This window comes from Anoplopoma fimbria, chromosome 10, assembly GCF_027596085.1.
Source record: "Anoplopoma fimbria isolate UVic2021 breed Golden Eagle Sablefish chromosome 10, Afim_UVic_2022, whole genome shotgun sequence".
Classification (NCBI taxonomy): Eukaryota; Metazoa; Chordata; class Actinopteri; order Perciformes; family Anoplopomatidae; genus Anoplopoma; species Anoplopoma fimbria.
The window spans coordinates 5,218,467-5,238,294 of NC_072458.1; the positions used below are offsets into that span (position 1 = coordinate 5,218,467).

At 38.3% G+C, this 19,828-nt stretch overlaps 1 protein-coding gene across 1 annotated transcript in view; it reads right to left on the bottom strand.

Moving 5' to 3' along the window:
- Nucleotides 1-2,385: 2,385 nt before the first annotated feature.
- Nucleotides 2,386-19,828, bottom strand: part of necab1 (N-terminal EF-hand calcium binding protein 1) — a 32,890-nt gene continuing 15,447 nt past the window's right edge. Inside the window, exons 6-13 of the mRNA XM_054606656.1 lie at nucleotides 16,648-16,784; nucleotides 11,558-11,679; nucleotides 9,917-9,993; nucleotides 9,156-9,203; nucleotides 6,877-6,989; nucleotides 5,362-5,439; nucleotides 3,305-3,396; nucleotides 2,386-2,414 (exon numbers count right to left, since the gene is read on the bottom strand). Coding sequence (XP_054462631.1) covers nucleotides 2,386-2,414; nucleotides 3,305-3,396; nucleotides 5,362-5,439; nucleotides 6,877-6,989; nucleotides 9,156-9,203; nucleotides 9,917-9,993; nucleotides 11,558-11,679; nucleotides 16,648-16,784 — 696 coding nt within the window. The remainder of the gene's footprint in view (nucleotides 2,415-3,304; nucleotides 3,397-5,361; nucleotides 5,440-6,876; nucleotides 6,990-9,155; nucleotides 9,204-9,916; nucleotides 9,994-11,557; nucleotides 11,680-16,647; nucleotides 16,785-19,828) is intronic.

Below are 19,828 nucleotides of genomic sequence, written 5' to 3' on the forward strand. Positions count from 1 at the left end.
ATGATAATTTATCAATAAAATGCAAAAACTGCCTGTATTGTACAGTTTGCTCATTGGCTGTGATGTTCCAGACTTGCCACATTTAAAGACATAGGCCTGCATACAAGCAAAAGGGATGTATTTAAGTAATTTAGAGATACCTTTCTTGAGGGTTTCCATTTAAAGCTACATCTCAGAGGGAAATATTTGGTACATTTTTACTCCACTAAATTTATTTGAAAGCCATAGATAAAAAAAGATAATCTCATGAAATGTGATACATTACTATAGATAAAACAATGCAACATTATATAGTATTACAAGTAAAAGCACTAAAACTGGACCAGCTAAATTGCTGCTTACAGTGTGTCATTAATAATAATTCAATAATTCAAATTATATCTTAATTAATTATACTTTGTAAGGGGACAGTTTTACCAAAGAGTACTTCTACTTGCAGATAGTACTGAAGTACTATGCAGTCTTTTTTACACAAATACATCACATTCCAAAAATTATTTTTATTCTCAGAAGCACAAAGAATGCAATAATACAATGTGCATGTTATTTTTCAGTTTTTCTCCCCTCCCACCCCAGAACAGATCAAAAACTACTTTCTTATGTGTATGTGTATATGTATATGAGAAAACACTGCTCTAAAACATATCAATATAAGCTAAAGCATTTGCCCTGATGAAGGTCTAGTGACCAGAAGCTTAGCTATTAGAATAAATTATCATGAACATTGCAGTTGCTGTTTATGAGTCTCAAGCTAACATAATGTACTCTTAATAATAAAATACCTCCATCGAGAGGAATATTTTGTCCTGGGTTTAAAAGGCTAAGAAACTCACGTAGTTTCTTCAGATTACCCTTCATTTTCTTATAATGAATCACTAACCAGTGATCAGCATCAACACATCCATAGTCCACCTACACAGTTGTTTTCACTTATGTTGACTAATTGGACTCTGGACTGTGTGAACGAGAATAAGCTGCACTTGATTAGGTGGGACATCGTATCTTATCATCATTCTGATTGGTAGATAGTGTTCGTAGGTAATCAGGTAATTCCCAGCAAAGCTCCACTGTACTTCAAGCAGACTCAACGTCTAATCAGCCAGAACAATTGATAACACCTGTGTTGGCAAAACATTTTTCATTTCGTTGTTGTCTTGCAGATTTGTTTAACTGATTTTATGTGACTACTTGGTCTATAAAAGTAATGAGAATATTGATAAACCTGTTATACAAAATATGTAGCTGATGCTTATTGGTGTTCATATTTCCTGTCCAAAATAATTCTCAGCTGCCTGTTCTTTCATACCTGCAGTACTGCTATGTGCCCACATGGTGGTGCCAGTGTTAAATATAAACGCACTTTAGTTAGCGTGTGATATGGCCTCACAAGATGTACTGTATATCAGGATACACACAGAAGGGAGCAGACCAACAATGACATGTTGTCAACTTCTCTTACATTAAAATGCATTATTATTCATCATTATAATTTCTAATGAAATCACTGTTTTGATTCTGCAAACAGACAAGTGGTATTAGGAAAGTATCCATCCGTAATACTTCCATATCTGGATAACCATAAAACTCTGTTCCTTGATGTGTTATTTTTTGTATTTGGTGTGAGCAGACTAATAGACAAACAAACCAATAACCAGGTGTAAACACGTGATACACAACAATATATTGTCTTTATTTATGATTATCTTATTGGACACATTTAATACAGAAACAACAGAATAATGTTTTAATGAGCTCGCCAGAGCTGCTACAATTGATACAAGTAACCGTCCTTCCCTCTCTCTCTCTCTCCCTCACACAAATAAACAAACACACACACACACACACACACACACACACACACACACACACACACACACACACACACACACACACACACACACACACACACACACACACACACACACACACACACACAGACACACACACATACACACATAACACACACACACACACATAGACACACACATCATCGCCCGGGGATCTACCCCGGGCTGCAGATGATGTCACGTCAAACACAGTGATGATGCCAGATCATCAGATGGGTCTCCATCTGATGAGGTCATTGCTTTAAGGACGTCAGAGCGTCGTCTAGGAGTGTAAACAAGACAGATACGCATGGACTATTTCAGACTACCACCTATAACTATGAAGGGACATGGAGGTCTTTAATACTAATCACCATGACTTCACGAGTGTGTGTTGAGTTAGTGTGTGTGTGTGTGTGTGTGTGTGTGTGTGTGTGTGTGTGTGTGTGTGTGTGTGTGTGTGTGTATGTGTGTGTATACTGCTATGGACTTCCTGATGTGGTGACAGGTAGCTCTCTGCCCCCATCAGTGACGATCTGTGAAGGGTGCTCGTCCACTTTCAGTTGTTGTTGAGGACCCACCATGAGGCTGTGGAGGAGACGCAGAAGAAGAAATGAACTGACCCTTAAAAATGACTCCAATCAATGAGACACTGGGCACACTCTCCTGTGGCTGTGTGTATTTTGTGCATTTGTGTGTCAATGTAATCTGTGACAAATGTATTCAGCACTGCATCTGAGACAGAATCAAGATCAATTTGATGTAATAATGCAGGAAAAATAAAACAAAGACAATTGCTGGTGTGTTGGAGGAAATGGCAGAACATGGACAAAAGCAGAGTTATTATGAAAGAAAATGAGTGACAGTCTAACACGAGCATGAACAAACCATAACAAACAAACAAAAATCCTCCAAACAAAAGAGTAAAAACAACAGCAAACTCAATACAAGATCAATTTCTTGTGGAATTTGATATCATAAATTAAGTCATATAAATAATTATTTTTCCATTATAACTAATCAGCCTCATGCCGAGGAAGGCCATGAGGTGTGGTTGAAAGCTTCAGTAGTTAAGAAAGTTGAAACTTGTTTTGAGATTTTTCTTCTTTTATAAATTATTTTTCTGGTCAGACTGTTTCCTAGGTTTAGAGTGAACCATCAAGCTCAATACATATCGACATCATACATTCTTTATCACATTTACAATGTGAAATACTCAAATCAAAAATCTCACAGCACAACTTCTATATTTTTGTACATTTTGGCATCGTGACTAGAATTTTAAACCAAGTTCTGAGGGTTTGAGGGTAATCTTCATGATTGATGATAAACAAACTAGAGGGCAGCTGAGGGTTAAGAGTTTCCCCTTGAGAAGTGTAAGATCATTCAGGTGAAAGTTATCTTGATCGTATTGGATGTGATGGGTTTGAGTGTGATGTGAGTGGAGAACCAGCAGGAGCTCTAATAAGTGAACTTACCAGGAACCAGCATGGTGGTTATGCTCTCAGGAGTTTCCAGGAAGTCCACATTCCCCCTCTGGAATGTCTTACTGTAGTTGGTCTGCAGGTGACTGTACAGAGGAAGACTCACTTACTGATGAGGCATATAGATGTCTTCAGCAACAAACAACTAATTAAAACCTCCAAAAAAGTTAAAAAATAATTCTTCAATTAAAGTTGTTTTTTACAATACTTAACTATTTTACCTCAAGAGGCAATTTGTAGCCAGTTGGTTTGTAAACATAAAACATGCAAAAAAGCTGAAATAATTAATTAACACACACACATAGAGGAATATAAAAATATAAAAAAATGGCATAACAGCAATTCAGTCCAATTTGACCAACATTTGTAGCAGAGTTTGTATTTCTTATTAAAACACTGGAGTTAAAGCACTCTCTCCATGAGTAATAAGTCTGAAATTGCTGCTTGGTCTACAAATATTTACAACATCATCTATTTGCCTGCTAGCCTGTTGTTTTATCCTAATTAAGTGGATCCGCTTCTCACACCAGCTGGTTGATTTATTTTTAAAGCTGGAGAAAGTCTAATTAACTATAAGAGTAAAATATTTTTTGACTAATAGGGACCTATATGTAAGACATTTTAAATGAGCTTTATCAACATACTATTTCCATGTGTATGTTCTGTTTATTTTGTATATTTTCTATGATATGCTATTTGACATTTGAAATGTATTGTTGAGAGGAATGGGTGGGTGGGACTATTCTGTGCACTATACTGCATTTCCTTGTGAGTTGGGATAACTTAAATTAAGAGAATTAAAGAGAAGCAATGTCCCGCTCTTTTCCAGTGGACCAACGTAGGACCTTATTTCGGATAAAAATATGTTCTGTAGTCAAAGTCGAGAGGAAAACAATTTTCTAATCCTGTTAAAGTTGCGCCATGAAGGACACACATGACGTTTGTCAATTGACTTATTATTTTTGTGATTAGTTACTCTTAGAGAGAAGGGAAAACATGCAGCTAAGGGCCACAGGTTGGATCCGAACCCAAGCCGCTGTGGCAGCCTTGATACATAAACTCATTTTACACGTCAGGAAAGTCATATTTTGTCAAAGACTGGGAAATCATGTAATTAGAACGACTACACATCCAAAAGTCGCAAAAGTGACATCACTGGCTGACTTGCTGAAGCTACAAAGCCTGTGTGTTTTGTATCTGAATCTACAACAACAGATTTTTTCCTTGTTCTTCTGATAAAAATAGTGACTGGATAAACCACATCAGGTAAGATAACGTTACATGTGTGCATGGTTATAGCTAAGTTACCCTGCTAGATAGTGTCGGTGACGTACATTGTGTGAGACAATTGATATATTTCACTGGTCGGTTTCACACAAAACTAAATTATACTACGACCATCTTAAGACAAACTAGAACTTTCTTGACTTGCAAAATTATCTTTTAAATTGGCAAACATCAAATGTGTTGTTCATGTCATAATTCAAACAGGATCAAAAAAGAATATTTGTCTCTCACCGATGACTACTGTACCTATTTTTTCCTGTATAAAGTTCAATGGGGGTCATCGAAAGAGGCAGAACTTGTCTCTTTAAGAAAATGTTATTTCTCCATTAGAGTATTTACATTATTTTGTCTTTCCCCTCTGAATTTGATAATTCATCCTGAAAGTCCCAGCAGCTCAGTACATGTATGTTGGTATCATTGATTGTTGGTTCATTTTGAATGTTTACTAAACAGACCAGACTAACTAGACCTCAGAAGCAAAATTTAAATTCACATGTTAAGAAAAAATGCAAATCATCAAGATTTATAAAGACACCTGATGAATTTTGACCACAGTATCTCAATGGAAGTTGGTATCATTATTCCTCTCTGCATCTTTGCCCATCAGTTTCAATAAAGTCCCACAGAGAACACTGTCACTATACGCAGTGTGAACAGACCTTCTCTCAGTGAGTTCAAGCTGAGCAAAGAACATAATTTCGGGTTTTATTTGATGAGGCCACGGTGCATTAGTCATGATGCATATGGTGCGGGCAAATACTTACTTCTTCCACACGTTGTTATGCTCCCAGAATTCATAGAGAATGAACCGTGATTCATTTGCCAGCCGCTGAACTGCGATGCTGCCAAATGCAAAAGAGGAGAGAGCACAAGTCATGCAATCACTAATTAGTGTGCTACATCGTGTCCCTCAGCACAGCCTGTCTGTCTGCTTTTATTTTCACTCTGACGGGGAGCAGGCAATGTGAATCTAACAAATAATATTTTATGTGTCTTCATCCTCAAATTATAATTATATAGTTTTGTGTCAGAGGTTTTAATCTGGTTTTAATTTAGAGAAATGGCCGTGACAAAGCATGTAAATGGAATGCTGTCTTCTGGGCTGCTGGATTTGATCTGAAACCAAAGTGAGTTTTAATGTGAGAGTTTTTTCTAATGTTTGAAATGGAGAAAAAGACATCGAAAACATTCTTTAATCTACCGAACAAATGTGTTTTGGTCTGATGCTAAACTAAAGCCAGACCATGTCTTCAGGCCAAAAATTATAGCCATTTCACTGATGTTTCTATTTTAGAGCTTCATGATTTATTCAATGTGCTTATGATCTCATGAAGATTTCTCAGGGAAATTTTGATAGAAATGAACCATTTAGAGAGCCTGCACTCTACATTCTTTATGTAATTCATATCAAAACCTCAGCTTCAGAGGGGATGATATAATTCAATTCACAAAGATATGTGTTGTTTCTGTGAGTGAATTAATTCCTTAAAGATTACAGACATCTTGGTATTAAAGGGGCATACCTTTTATCTTTGTTTCCAGAAATAAAATAAAGGAATGACAACTGAGCATCTCTATTTGAATTTCAATAAACATCCACAAAATTACTGTATGGGCAGAGCATGCAATATATTGAATATGTCTGAATAAGGTCACTCCTGCCCTTAGGATCAGTATTTGTGACAGAATCATCATTGCTCAAGGCTCCACTAAATATATGTATTTTGTTTCATATCTATGTGAAGGAATATAAAGCACTGAAATATATCAAAACTATCCAAATTAAACCAGGAAAGCAAATGCACATGATAAGAACAAAACTGAATATCTAAAGTGTCACTACTTCATTAGAATTATCTTTTAAACAAATATTGTGAACTTGCTTGTAAAGTCAAGTCTACTACATTACACATATCCTAAATTCATAAATGTTCCTCTGAAGGCTTTACAATCAAACATCTGTCATTAGACACCCAGATCAGATCGGTACAAACCCCAGCCAAAAAAAGGAAGAAACCTCCAGAAGAGCAGCAGCAGGATGAACATGAACATGAATAGATGTGTGCAGTCGTGTGTGTGCAAATAATACCGCAACTAAATGTTAAATGTTACATTTCCTGCTTTGTGCGGACTGTTTTTTTACTTTTTCTTTTGGATGTGTCTTTTATTCCCATACTGCTCTTTATATAACCTTTTGCAAAAATATGAAAAACTAGCAACAAAACAAATATATGTTTTAAATCCCTGATACAAAGTGAACAAAGAGAATCTGAACTGACTGTAGGCATCCAGTCTGGGCGCAGGCACACTCCATGTACTGTCTGAGAGCCAAACGAAACTCCTCCAGCTCCTCCTCCAGCACCGAGAGCTGCCTCTGGACTATCAGGATGTGCTGTGAAGACAAAACACGAACACACAATCATGTGAAGGCACGCAATGTCATGAGGTCAGGATTTGCTTCTGGTGGAGAGAGAGCGGGTGAAGGAGCTGGGGGACGTTCAGAAATCTTCTGGCCGGGTTATTCACCCGCTCACTCCTTTACACTCTTATCTTACACTTTGAAAAAGGAAAAAGGAAAAATTTAAGCATCTGAATCTTGTTGAACAAAGGTGTGAACAGCAAGGAAACAAGGACCAGGAAAACCTGCTATAATCGTGACAATAGAAAGCTTGCTAATCATCACCATGGCTGATGAAGCATTGTTGACAGAGGCAGAGTGGCTGATGGGAACAGGAAGTGAATGGTCTTCCCGTCGGCCTAAGGTGTGAGTATGTGTGTGTTAATTATGTGTCTGTGTGTGAGCGATAAAACGCCTCAAGATTTCTCTCAGTGGCTAATTTAGGAGACACACACACACACACACACACACACACACACACACACACACACACACACACACACACACACACACACACACACACACACACACACACACACACACACACAGGGGGACACATGCACTCACACCACCAGAGTCACACAGTCCTTCTCTCTGCAGCACATTTATTCCCCATTTACATCCCAATTCACACATTGCTGAGACGTGCGCATGATGAGACATGACAGTTACATGTAATATTCATATGCATGGTTTCATTTCTGCTACTGTGCTATGATACTTCTGGTACACATAGTGTGACATGAAATAGTGATGTTAAAAAAGGGTGGATGTGAAATTATGGAATTATCACCTTTTTTCTCTTTTATAAAAAATCAAACTCAATCTCTTTTGTTTTTTGGACTGATGAATGGTAAAAACAAGAAATTTAAATCTCTTCATTGTCACAATTTTATTTCTTTAATTTTATAGACGAAACAATTAAGACATTAATCAAGCAATTGGAAGATTTATAACAATGATGAAATAATTTTGAGTTGCAGCTGCTGCTTTGGTATAATAAGATGAAGCTGCTGAGAAGTGATTTTTACACAACTCATTTAAGAATAAAATCAATTCATAAAACTCTTTGTTTTAGAACTGAATCTGAGGGCAGATGTTGAATAAAAGATCTCTCATCAGTGTGTGCCAGACACAAATCAAAAAATTACTTTGTCATGGTCCTTGTTTTTTTGCCAAAGTTTGTAGCCTCTTTTAGTTTGTCTTGTTTTACTTCCTGCTTTTGTGTGTTTCCCAGCTTTGTGATGGTCTTCTCTGCCTTGATTTGTTCCACCTGTTTTTAATCACTCTGCTCTTGTTGTGTATTTAGTCATGTTTCATTGTCAGTTACTGGTAGTTCCTTATGTATAATGTTTCACCATTTTTTCGTGGTGATAGTTTTCTCTTCCTGCTTGAGTTTATTTCTTGTGATCTGTTTGGGGATTAGCGGCTTGTTTCCTGCATGCCTCTAGACATTTAGCTTGTAAGCCCTTTTTCTTTATTAAATAATCGCATTGCTCCTGCTGCCTCCTCATCCTTTTCTCCAAATGTGACACTCCTTTAATCCAAATTAAATTTATTGGACTCACCATGGTCATATTTTCTTAAATTAACATGTCTAAATCATGTGTCTGATGGGAGACACTGGAGAGAGATCCTCCTGATAGTGTTTCTGTTGGTCGGCTGTGTCATCAGCCATAGAGATCCCTGAAGGGATTGATATAATCTTGAGCAGTAACAGTCTTTGGCATGTTGATGCTGGGGTTAAACAGGGAATGACAACACGCACACAAACACCTGCACGCTGTGTAAGCATAGCTAAAAAAGCACAAGGGGCCATTACATTTGCCAGAAGGTTTATACACAAAATAAGCTTGCACTAATGTCCTGTTTCTATAGTGTTACTGTAAATATATAAACTTTAGGACACACAGGAATACAGACACTCTAATCACACCGTCTAATACTGAGCCTTTAACACAAAGATTAAAGATAAAGGCAGTCAGTGCAGGGAAAAAGGGAATATGCTTCTGTCAAGTTTCAGCCCTGCTGTTGCTATGACAACCGCTTAGTGGTATTTTCAGTGTGGCCTCCCTTTCAGTAAAATTCCCCGATGTGAGAACAGAGAGACGCAGAGTGGTCACAAACAGCAGAAAAGTAGATTTAAGTCAGAAAACACACCGATTTGCTCTCCAAGACCTCCTCTTCAACGGGCTCCAGACGGATCTCCTGCAGAACAAATATACGATGATGAAATATGATGATAGTGACACACTTTGCTAATTTAACAGCAAATATTTCTGAATTTGCACATCTTGCACACCTCCTGTTAAAAACAGGCTTGGCTTGTGAGCCCTTAAAGGTGCGTAATACAAGATATGAATATTATTGTTGCTTTATTAATATACTAAATGTTGTATATTGCTAATTTTAACTAAACCAATGTCTACTTGCAACCATTGTAAATTGCCACTGGTTAAGTAAAACCTGTTCACCTAAACATGCTTGCATGTTTTATATGAGTACACAGAAGTACAAAAGCCATCAATTTACAAGGAACAATAGGAAAGATTAGAAGACAGGATAAAAAAGTATACATAACTTGATTTACCATTCATGAGTGCAAAATCCACAAAGGATCCAAAATACAAATAAATTAGACGAGAACTTAAAATCAAACATTTCAAATCAGATCTCAGATTTTATGCCGCGTTCAATGCACGCAGATAGCAGCTGTGAGAGTTTGTGTGCAGTTATACTATAGACTGCATATGTGTTTGTGTTCTTACGTAGGAGGGTGTTCTTGGGTTGAGTTTATATGTTGACATTGTTGTGAGTCCACTTGTCATCATTTGTGGTTTATCAGAGAGAGCGACGTAAAGACCAGATGGCCAGGATGGAGAGAGGAGGTGTAAGGAGAAGTTTGAAAAAAAGGAAATCACCTTTTTTTCTAGACGGTCAATGAGCCTCTGCAGTCTGTTGACTTGGATCATCCACTGGCCGTCTTCTTCATAAACACCTAGAGACACAGACAGGATAGGTTTCAGACAGAAAGAGTGAACAACTAGGTGAAGGGGGAAGGTTGCTGCTGTATACATCGACTATGTTTTAAACACATTTTCCTCCATTGTTTATTTGACCTGAATACCTCTAAAATGGTGACGGTGTCCCAAGAGGCATTTTAAGGTGTCCTTACATGTAATGCAGTGCAAAAACATGCCAATCAATAGAATCGCTGTGATGCTTAACGCTTTGCAGCTGCTGCTCAAGTCTACCAGCAACCATTGGCGATGTCACAAAGGAGGTTTAACGGAAAACTGACTGTGTGCAAACAACAGTTACATACATACAACGACAAGGCAAGAAATTAATCTGATTACAAAGTTAAATTGTCTTCTCATTAAGATTTTTGAATGCATCTAACAGAACTAATTAAAATTTGGGTTTTTAATGTAATCATTTTAATTATATATAACTAAAGTGTATTGGATATCATTGTAAAATCTTAAGCAATTGTATTTTTGAAAATATAGAATAATACAATTTAATAATCCCCCACAGTAAAAACTCAAGTTTATAAGGCCTCAAATCCCCCAAATACTGCAGTTAAATACAAAACTAAAACTTAAATATTAAAAACATTTCTCTTATTATGAAAAGTCATAATCCTATGAAATACAGAGTTGTTTGCATTTAGTTATCAAAACTGTGATTTTAAAAGTGAAATATTTATGACATCGTGATTTTACACCTATGATAACATTGTGTAAATAATCCAGCGCCTCCTGTTACAGTCTCTCTCTGTCCCTACACTTGTATTTTGAGAGTTACTCATTTGCCAAAAAAGGAGACATAATGCACAATAAACAAAGTTAAAGATGAATTTGAATTATAGCATCATTATTATTTCAGTGTGACAGCTCTTACTGGGAGTAAAGGACTGTTTGGTAATTATTGTATTCATTCAAGTTTATTGCTTCTCTCACTGCCCACTATTCAAGAAATATCATGTCGCCTGTGGGCAGCCCTGCATGAGAGAGACGCATCACGAGTCAAACATGCACAACAAACTGCAGGCTGGTGGTGCGCTTGTTTCTCACAAACCAGGGAGTGCTTGGCAGATTATCTAACTCTACACTGTAGCTGCTAGTATGAATGTATATCATGACTAGAGTTTGTGTTCAGTGATTATCTTACTTACGCTAAAAGTGTATTCACATTCACAGCAGATGGTGATTTGAGATTGAGGTCATACATCTCCAAACCTCAAACCTCCACCTGAGAGCCGGAGCATTCAATGTCTTTGGATCAACACCCAGGAGATCATGAGAACACAACTGTCCACTTCAATCTCTCTCTGTCTCTCACTCCAGTTTTTCTCTCACACATAAACTCCACCTCCCTCCCCTCCCTCTGCCCTGCTTCCTGTTGGGACACTCTGACTCTGGTCAAGCAGCTTTTTCTGCTGCTGGTAGCTACAAGACAACATAACTCAAGAGTGGAGCACTGCAGTATGAAACACAACGGGATGCTCCAATTATTTATACAAACTCATCATTAAACAGCAGAACATATAAACCCACCTGAATTGACGAGGCTGAGGAGAGGGTTGTTAGGAGAGAGGCTGCTGTTCCTCTGAAGCCTGCGATTGGAGCGACGACCTGACCACTGGATGGACAAAACCTCTGGCTTCAGCGGGCCCTGTCTGGAGTCAGAACAAGGAGAAATTAATATTTCAGCATATCTTCTTTTAACATTGTTGTGATTTCATGACAGTTTTTGTGGTGCACCGCACACAACACATGGAAGATGGGTCCCACAAAATGTTTGGCTTGGATTTGGGCTTTGCTGACTCTCAAAATTAACACATGATGACATTGACTTTGTTATTTAATTAACTACATAAAATTTAACACAAGTAGGAGGTGAAATTTGAATAGTTTATTGTATGAACTCATTTGTGCCAAGACGGCAAATGCCATTTAGGGAAAGGCATCCCAGGGGAAAACATTGTTTTTCATGGACTGATTAATTTTAAGAATTTGGCCTATTTTTCTTCTTTCAGACTAGTAGAAAGAAAACATCCAAAATATGCATTGAGGTGTTTATTTTAATACTCTGTCTTTTTGCCTCATTTGCATTTTCAAACATTTCAGAAATTTCGAATATTTTGTGTTAGGTTTTGGTTTTGTCCCTAGTTGTATTTTGTTGTTGTTCTCCTTCCCCTCCCTTTTTTCTTTTCTCCCCTTCTTCTGGCAGGAGGGCGTGGCTGGCTGCTGATCAGACAAATCGGTTCTCAATCAAGTCATCAGCCTGAGACTACATAAACTTGGCTTCAACTCCACCTCAGTGTCAGATAATTCTGTTTCCTTTCGGTAGAGCTTGCCTTTGTGTGTTTTTTGAGATCTTGTTCTCATTTGTGCTTTTTGTTTTGGTGAGTCTCTCCACCTCCCCTTTTCGTTTGCTCTGGTGCCTCCGTGCCTCCATGTGCTCGCTCCTCTAGACTGGTGTGTTTGTTGCGAGCCAGCCAGCCTCCTGCCTCAACTGCCCCCTTCGTGTTTTTTGATAACTTTGTTAATAAACTCTTTCCTACACTGGTGTCCTATCTCTGCTCTGGGGTCCAAACCCAACCAGGCCCTCACAACTTTGTTTCCTATTCATCTGTAGAGTCTTACAAAATGTATGGGATTTTACAAAACATATAATTAATGGCCATTTTGTCTAAATTAGTTTTTTTTCTCAGACTCTGAGCCAGAAATATCCATTTCAATATCACTTACATACACCAAACCTTCCATTTTCAATCCTATTCTGAAGGTTTCACAGAGGATTTGTTCTGTATCATTAAAAGCCTGATCTATGGAACATCCATCCATTCCATTTTCCGTAACCTGCTTATCCAGTTAAGGGTCGCAGGGGTGCTGGAGCCGATCTCAGCTGTCAATGGGCGAAGGCAGGGTACACCGAGGACAGGTCGCCAGTCTGTCGCAGGGCTGACATATAGAGACAGACAAACATTCACACTCACATCCACACCTACGGGCAATTTAGAGTCTTCAATTCAATCTTCAGTCTTTGGACTGTGGGAGGAAGCCGGAGAACCCGGAGAGAACCCACACTGACACGGGGAGAACATGCAAACTCCACACAGAAGGTTGTCCAGCCCGGGAATTGAACCCGGGCCCCTCTTGCTGTGAGGCGACAGTGATAACCACTACACCACCATGCAGCCCCTGTCTATGGAACATCATATTACTAAAAACATGGTGAATATTGGGGTTTTTTAATGGCCGTTGACAGTATTTTCAAATGTATGTAGTGATACAAAGAGATATTCAAAATGAATTCTGTAAAAACAAAATAAAATAAGAATTTGAACCTGGCTTTATCCAATGTTCAGATTTCTGTTCTGGACATTTACATTAGCAAATATTTGCTAAGCATATTTCAACTTGAATAAAATAAATAGTTGTAAGTTATGCCTCAGCTCAGGCCGGAAGTTGTCCAGGCTTAGGTTATATTTGTATATTGTGTTGGTCCGACAGTGATGCTAATGCCAGTGACAAGGTACATGCAGCCGCAGGGTGACATCACCTAGAATTTATCTTTGTGCTGTCAAGAAGTTTGGTTCCATATTTTGAGAAGACCTAAGGGTGTCTTTGGTGATGTATGTGTGTGCAGGTGAATACACATGCTCATGTTTATATGTGTGTGTGAGTTTTGTGCACTTCAAAGAGCAGAACGTGTGCTTTGTGATCATTACTTTTTATTAAGCAAAGCTCTTCAACATTTTTCAGACTTCACACTGATGTTTGTACAATTTCGGCTTACGTTGTTAAATAATTCATGTTTTTGAATTTAGCTGAGGCTTAAGCTACGCTAATGGTGGTATGAATCTTCTCATCTAACGCTCTAAATGTTAAACCATCCCTTTAATCCACTAGTTTTTATTCAGAACTTGGCTTTTTAGCTTTAACTATACAGTAAATCTCATAAAGAGTAAGGTAACTAAAATCTAAATGGGAAGATCTGTGACTATGTGTTTTCTAAAATACTAAAATGACAGTCATCTGTTTCAGAATGATCTCTTTTTGTAGAATATACATGGTTGCTTCATATGACACCCCTTATAATAGATTTTTAGGGCCCCTCCTACATCTGGGAGAAATGCAGAATGCATAATTAACCCACGAGTTCAATGTGTGTGTATGCTTGATGTATGGAGCAGGAGCAACCGGTGACAGGTCCCCCCTCTGTTTTCCAGTGAGTCATACTGTATTCTTGGCTATGCAGAAACTTTAATTGCTCAAACCCATCTGAGATCAGAAATCGAGCAAAGATCAGCAGCCTTTGCCTCCTCATGTTCCTTCCTTTATATGAACCAAGAGGGAGGAAGAGGAGGTTAAGAGCTGTTGGAGCAAACTATGTGGCCTCTTCACACATAAAAAATAAACTGACCACATAAACCAATTTAAAGCCACCAGAGAAACAACCAGGTCCTCTAGATGTTTGGAAGAACAGAGTGATAGCACTCAGATACATAGGGGAATTATTGAAGTGTGGCAATTCAGAGACAGATGCTCGAGGAGAAGAAGCTGCTATGGGAGCAAGGGACAGTCACACTTTGACTTGAGAGCGAGATGGAGAGAAAGAAACATTTAGAGGAGGCGAGGAGAGGACAGGAAGGAAGGAAAGAAGGGAAGAGTCGCTGGGAGTCTCCAAGCACATCATGTTGTGCCTCTGAGAATACATTTAAATATGGGGAGAAAAGGGACACAACGAGCCTTTCAAACTGAAATCAAGCATAAACATGTCAAACTGGAAGAAGTTGACAGCAAATCACAGCCTGGTTGTCGAGGCTGCAATTTAAGTTTGAACACAGACAGGTGAGGTGACGCAAAAGGATGGTGCGTCATCACCTGTCCTTTAAACAGCATAAACCATAAACGTACATGAAACCTGGTGCACCACACTGGTGAGTCATAGTCACTAATGAACCCAGCACATCTGAATTCTGAATGAGGAAACAGCCTGATCGAGTACTGCATGCACCTACACACACACACACACACACACACACACACACACACACACACACACACACACACACACACACACACACACACACACACACACACACACACACACACACACACACACACACACACACAGACAAACTGACCCAGAGAGACTGCCTCAAAACAAGTGTCTCAGGTTTAATCATCAACTGTCCACACAGCCAGCGGCTGGGTGTTTATTATCAGACAGATCATTTATAAACATGCTAATAATAAAATCATAACCCCTCAATTAAGGTCATGTTATCATTGTTGACCCAGTTTATTTACGTGTTTGGATCCACAAACACTGTAGGTCTTGTGTACAAAAAAAGTCACATTTTTATGCTGTAAACAAAACATCTGTCATACTGAAGCAGAGACAGAGTCACATTAGGATTGATTTAAAATCATGTGTGTGTTCGCTACAGGTTGATGGCAGAAAGTGGTTTGGCCTCCGTAATCTCCTGAGGGAATTATGTGACTCTTTAGCTGCTAAATGCTTCACTAGTTAGTTGCTTCCGTTGTCTGTTTGCTAGCTGCCTGATATGACTTAAAATAAGGCTGATGAGAGCCGTGAGAGTGACACAAAACATTATAGTGGTAGGTTCATAAACCAAAACAAAGTTGAAAGATGCTAAAACGCTCTGAAGAGTTGAGTGGAACTGCAGAGTTGTTGATAATTCACACACAGTTCGTCACTATGAATGTCACCCTTTCATTACACAAATCCAATTCCTTATAATAAACATTGCAGCTTGAGGTGAATTCATTAAAAGCCCCTTTCAAACAGCCTGTTCAAGGTGTGAATGTTGCACCACCATTCAGCCTCGCCACTCTGTAGTAAAAACATGAACACAGAATTGGGTGACAGAGTTGTTCTGACCGTAGGTAACAGAGACGAATCCATGTTTGTGTGAAAGGGACTGCCGGCATGGCGGGACACACACACATACACACAGGCACTAGGCGCTGTTATGTTCCATGTCACGCCTCTTCTTCTTCCTAAAATCACACACTGTGGCGGCATTATGCTACTGTTGTTTGGTTCAGTGTGAAAACGCACAGCTGGCATAAAGGCACAAATCTTCTTTACAGCAGTTTTGAGGAATCTCTCTGTAAAAGGGACTTACGTGAAAAGATCCCTCTATTATTTCAAACTGCAGTGATTTACTACTTTCCCCAATATCCTTTGAAGTCATTTTGATTTCAGAACATTGAAACCATCTTTTTTTGTAGTTGATTGCGTTTTATTGGCCTCCATGTTATATTTCTCTCAAGTCTTAAAAATCCCTTTTTAATTATTTCCCTATATTTATATAATTCCCATAGGAAGTTTATGGAGTGATCAAATAAATAAAGGATTATAGATAACTGCTGGATTACAGAGAATAGCAGTTGGTCTTCACAAATACAGGGTAGGAACCTGTGTTGTTGCACAGCACCTTAAATGAAAGCATCACTTAAATCTAAAATGTGGGATGTAAATTAGTGTGCGTGGTTTGGACAAAATGGTCACACTAGATGTGATAACTGTAATTATATGTGCCATTGTACAATATAATTTGTCCGTGTTTTAAGGACTAATTGTAAGTGTGTGAAAGATTTGTTCTTGCCTCTCCTGTCGAGTCTGCTCGGCTGTGGTTTCCATGGCACACTCAAGAGAGCTTTGAAGTGAATGCAGCTGATTGGTTGTCTCCTTCAGCAAGAAACGGGTCACAAACTGCTCCAGGTGGGTGGACTCCTGATAATCCTGTCAATCAAGAGGAAGGAGATGGAGGAGATTTAGAGTGGGAGGCATGATAAAAAGAAAGGATGATTGAGCAAGGAGGGCAGCGACAAGTTTCACATGCCAGTCTGGAGTCACTCAACGTCCAGACTTCTTCTGCTAATGAAAAGATGCTTAAAAGATCAATCATTCAGAAACGATGACAAAAAAAGGCTGCAGGAGAGAGAAAAGAGGCAGAAGAACATGAACAATCTGAGGGTTTACAACTCACATCTCCTGAAGCCTGACTCTTAACTTGAATTTGATCAATCTTAGATGGATGATAAGAAGACAACAGAAAGATTTAAGTTAAATAGGGAATAAAATAGCACTAACTTATATGCACGAATGAAGGGTGGGGAGCATTTAATGAGTTAATTTTATTTACAGGTAAAACAGGAAGGGAGTGTGAGTTTAATCCATTTTAATACAAATTTACAAGTCATTCATTCATTCATTTATTAATGAATCATATATGTGTCTGTACAACTGAAACCTAGCAACTTAACTTTAGCATTTAAATCACACTGGATATCATTAATATCCCCACTTTAGCCCTATAAGAAATAGTATGAAATAGAAACTAGAAAAACACCAAATTTAATAATTTGAGCAAATAATTAATAGTATTTTTTTTGCAGGAAAGGTATTACAGACACTCAAATACTTCACAGCAGTTATTAGTTCAGGCAGATGTATAATGTGTCATTTGTAAATCAGGGGTACATTAATTATTTGTTTTGTTTGTTCAGTTAACTGATTGGGGGAAAAAATTCAAACTGAATGTTATTTTCGGGAGGCATCATTTGCAACATGTGGACCAGGAGGGCTGAGTGCTGTTTTGGATCTAATCAAAGGAGAGTGATTGATGCCCGGTACAACAGAGTTTGCTGTTTGCACGCCAGCTCCAGCAGGTTTGAGCACAGTGACTGTTTGTACACTCGACAAACAATGATTGTTAGTGAAGATTAGAGAATGATTTATGTTTGTGTGACAGATAGAGAATGAGGTGGAGACAGGAAAATATATTTCAGTGTAATTATTAGTTTAAAAGTACAATGAAGATGGCTTGATTTTAAAAGCTGGATTCATTTATCAGACTTTGGAATTGCTCACACATATCCTAATTATAGTATGTTGAGCTGAGCTCTTCTCCAGAACATACAGCAGATCATTAGACCTGCTAATGAGGTCAATGGGAAAAGTATTTTCAGCAAAACAGATGAAAGATTTAACAGCTAGTCCTAAAATGTGAGAATAAACAACCATAACTATGTTTTTTACAGGAAGAAAAATTGAAAACCTCTCTGGTTTCTTCTGTGTTTGATTTAAAAACTCAGAACCGCTATTGGTTATAATTATTGTTTGATCCCTGACATTCTGACTATCAGCACACACATGCACACAAGCGAGTGAGAGTGAGTCACAACAAAACTGCTAAAGGTCAGTCTCCTGTCTGCCATCTGAGCATAGATTACCACCTATGATCTGTTCCTTTGTGTATGTGTGAGTGTGTGTGTCCACCTCACCAATCTGGAGTCATTTTAAACAGTTTAAGGCCCGCAATTTTCCTTTTTGCCTTTTCATTGATCTTTTATTTTCAGTTGTACAAAAGGTCAAATGAGTTCTTTGTTGGAGGTGATGCACTGCTGCTAAAAAGCTAACTATTTAATCCTTATAGTCTGGGCTATGACTACTTATCCTCCACCTTTCCATGCAATCATACCTCAACCACTGCAAAATGACTTTACCTTAGTATTTTTAAAGTCCTGATTGCAAATCATCGTCAAATTATGTCAAAAAGAAGCTGATTAGAATTTTAAAGCATTTCTTACTGATCACCTCAAAGTGCCAGAACAAAAGAACGTGGACTGAGTTTCTCCAGCTATTAATAAATTCAATACTCAGTTTGTGTGTAAAATCCTCCCTACATTCTAAGAAATTATAGGCTGGTGATTTGCTATATCAGGATGCACCCTTAAACTTTAACCAGTGATAGCTGTTTTTTTTGTCTCTAAAAAGTTGAGAACACAACATTGGGAAATTATCCCCTTTTCAGTTAACTAATGCAGTGCCTGTTTACTGTTTTATGATTTGTAGTTAGAAATACATTGTCTGTACTTGTGAAACAATAAAAAAAAATCCCCACTTCATATTGTCATTAAACAGCATTTTGAGTGTCAGGTCAGATGGGTTGACTATATTCCATTAGCATGAGCGTATCTCAACATTAAGAACTAGTTTATGTTGTGCAACTTTAATTTAGTTATGTGTCAAACCCAGTTCAGGAAATATAACTTGCCAATAGCTCCTGGTGCAGATTGCATATGTGCCTTTTACCATCCAACCAAAGTACTAGCTGTTAATATTTTATTTTATCTTTATAATTAAGAAACCTTTTGCATTATGAAAAAAACACCTCATACTACAATACACTGTGAAGTTCACAGCACTTCCTCCCGCTGCTAGAAGAGGTTTGGTACGGGAAGCCAGTAAATAGCTTTTACAAGAGTATCTGTGCAAAATGAAACCCTGCATACATGACGGGCTTTGATTTAGATGCACAATCTTGTTATAGCTCCCCCGCACATGTGCATGGATGTTTAATGACACAAAAGCGCACACACAATCAAGCACATTAGCTTGCGCATACGTGGGTTCACACAAATACACACTAACAATTTTCCAACGCAAAAAAAAAGGGACACCTCAGAAAACATGCAGCCAGCCCCCTCTCACACATCCACAGCCAGAGACCACCCACTCAAACACATACACAGTTCATAACAGGGATGGCTGAGCTTTACAAAGGCAGCATCTGTTGTCCTCTTTGCTAAGCCAATACTGGCTAACAGATAAATGCAGCTTGCCATACGTTCCTTTTTTTCTCGACAAGACACATACTAGGTCAAATAATTTATGGCATTGTAGAAGGGAAACCATGAGGCAGGCTCAAAAGAGTATACGCCAGGGGGACATTAGCAGTTTGTTCACAGTCTAGTGTTGTAATTTGTTTTCAAAGTTATTGC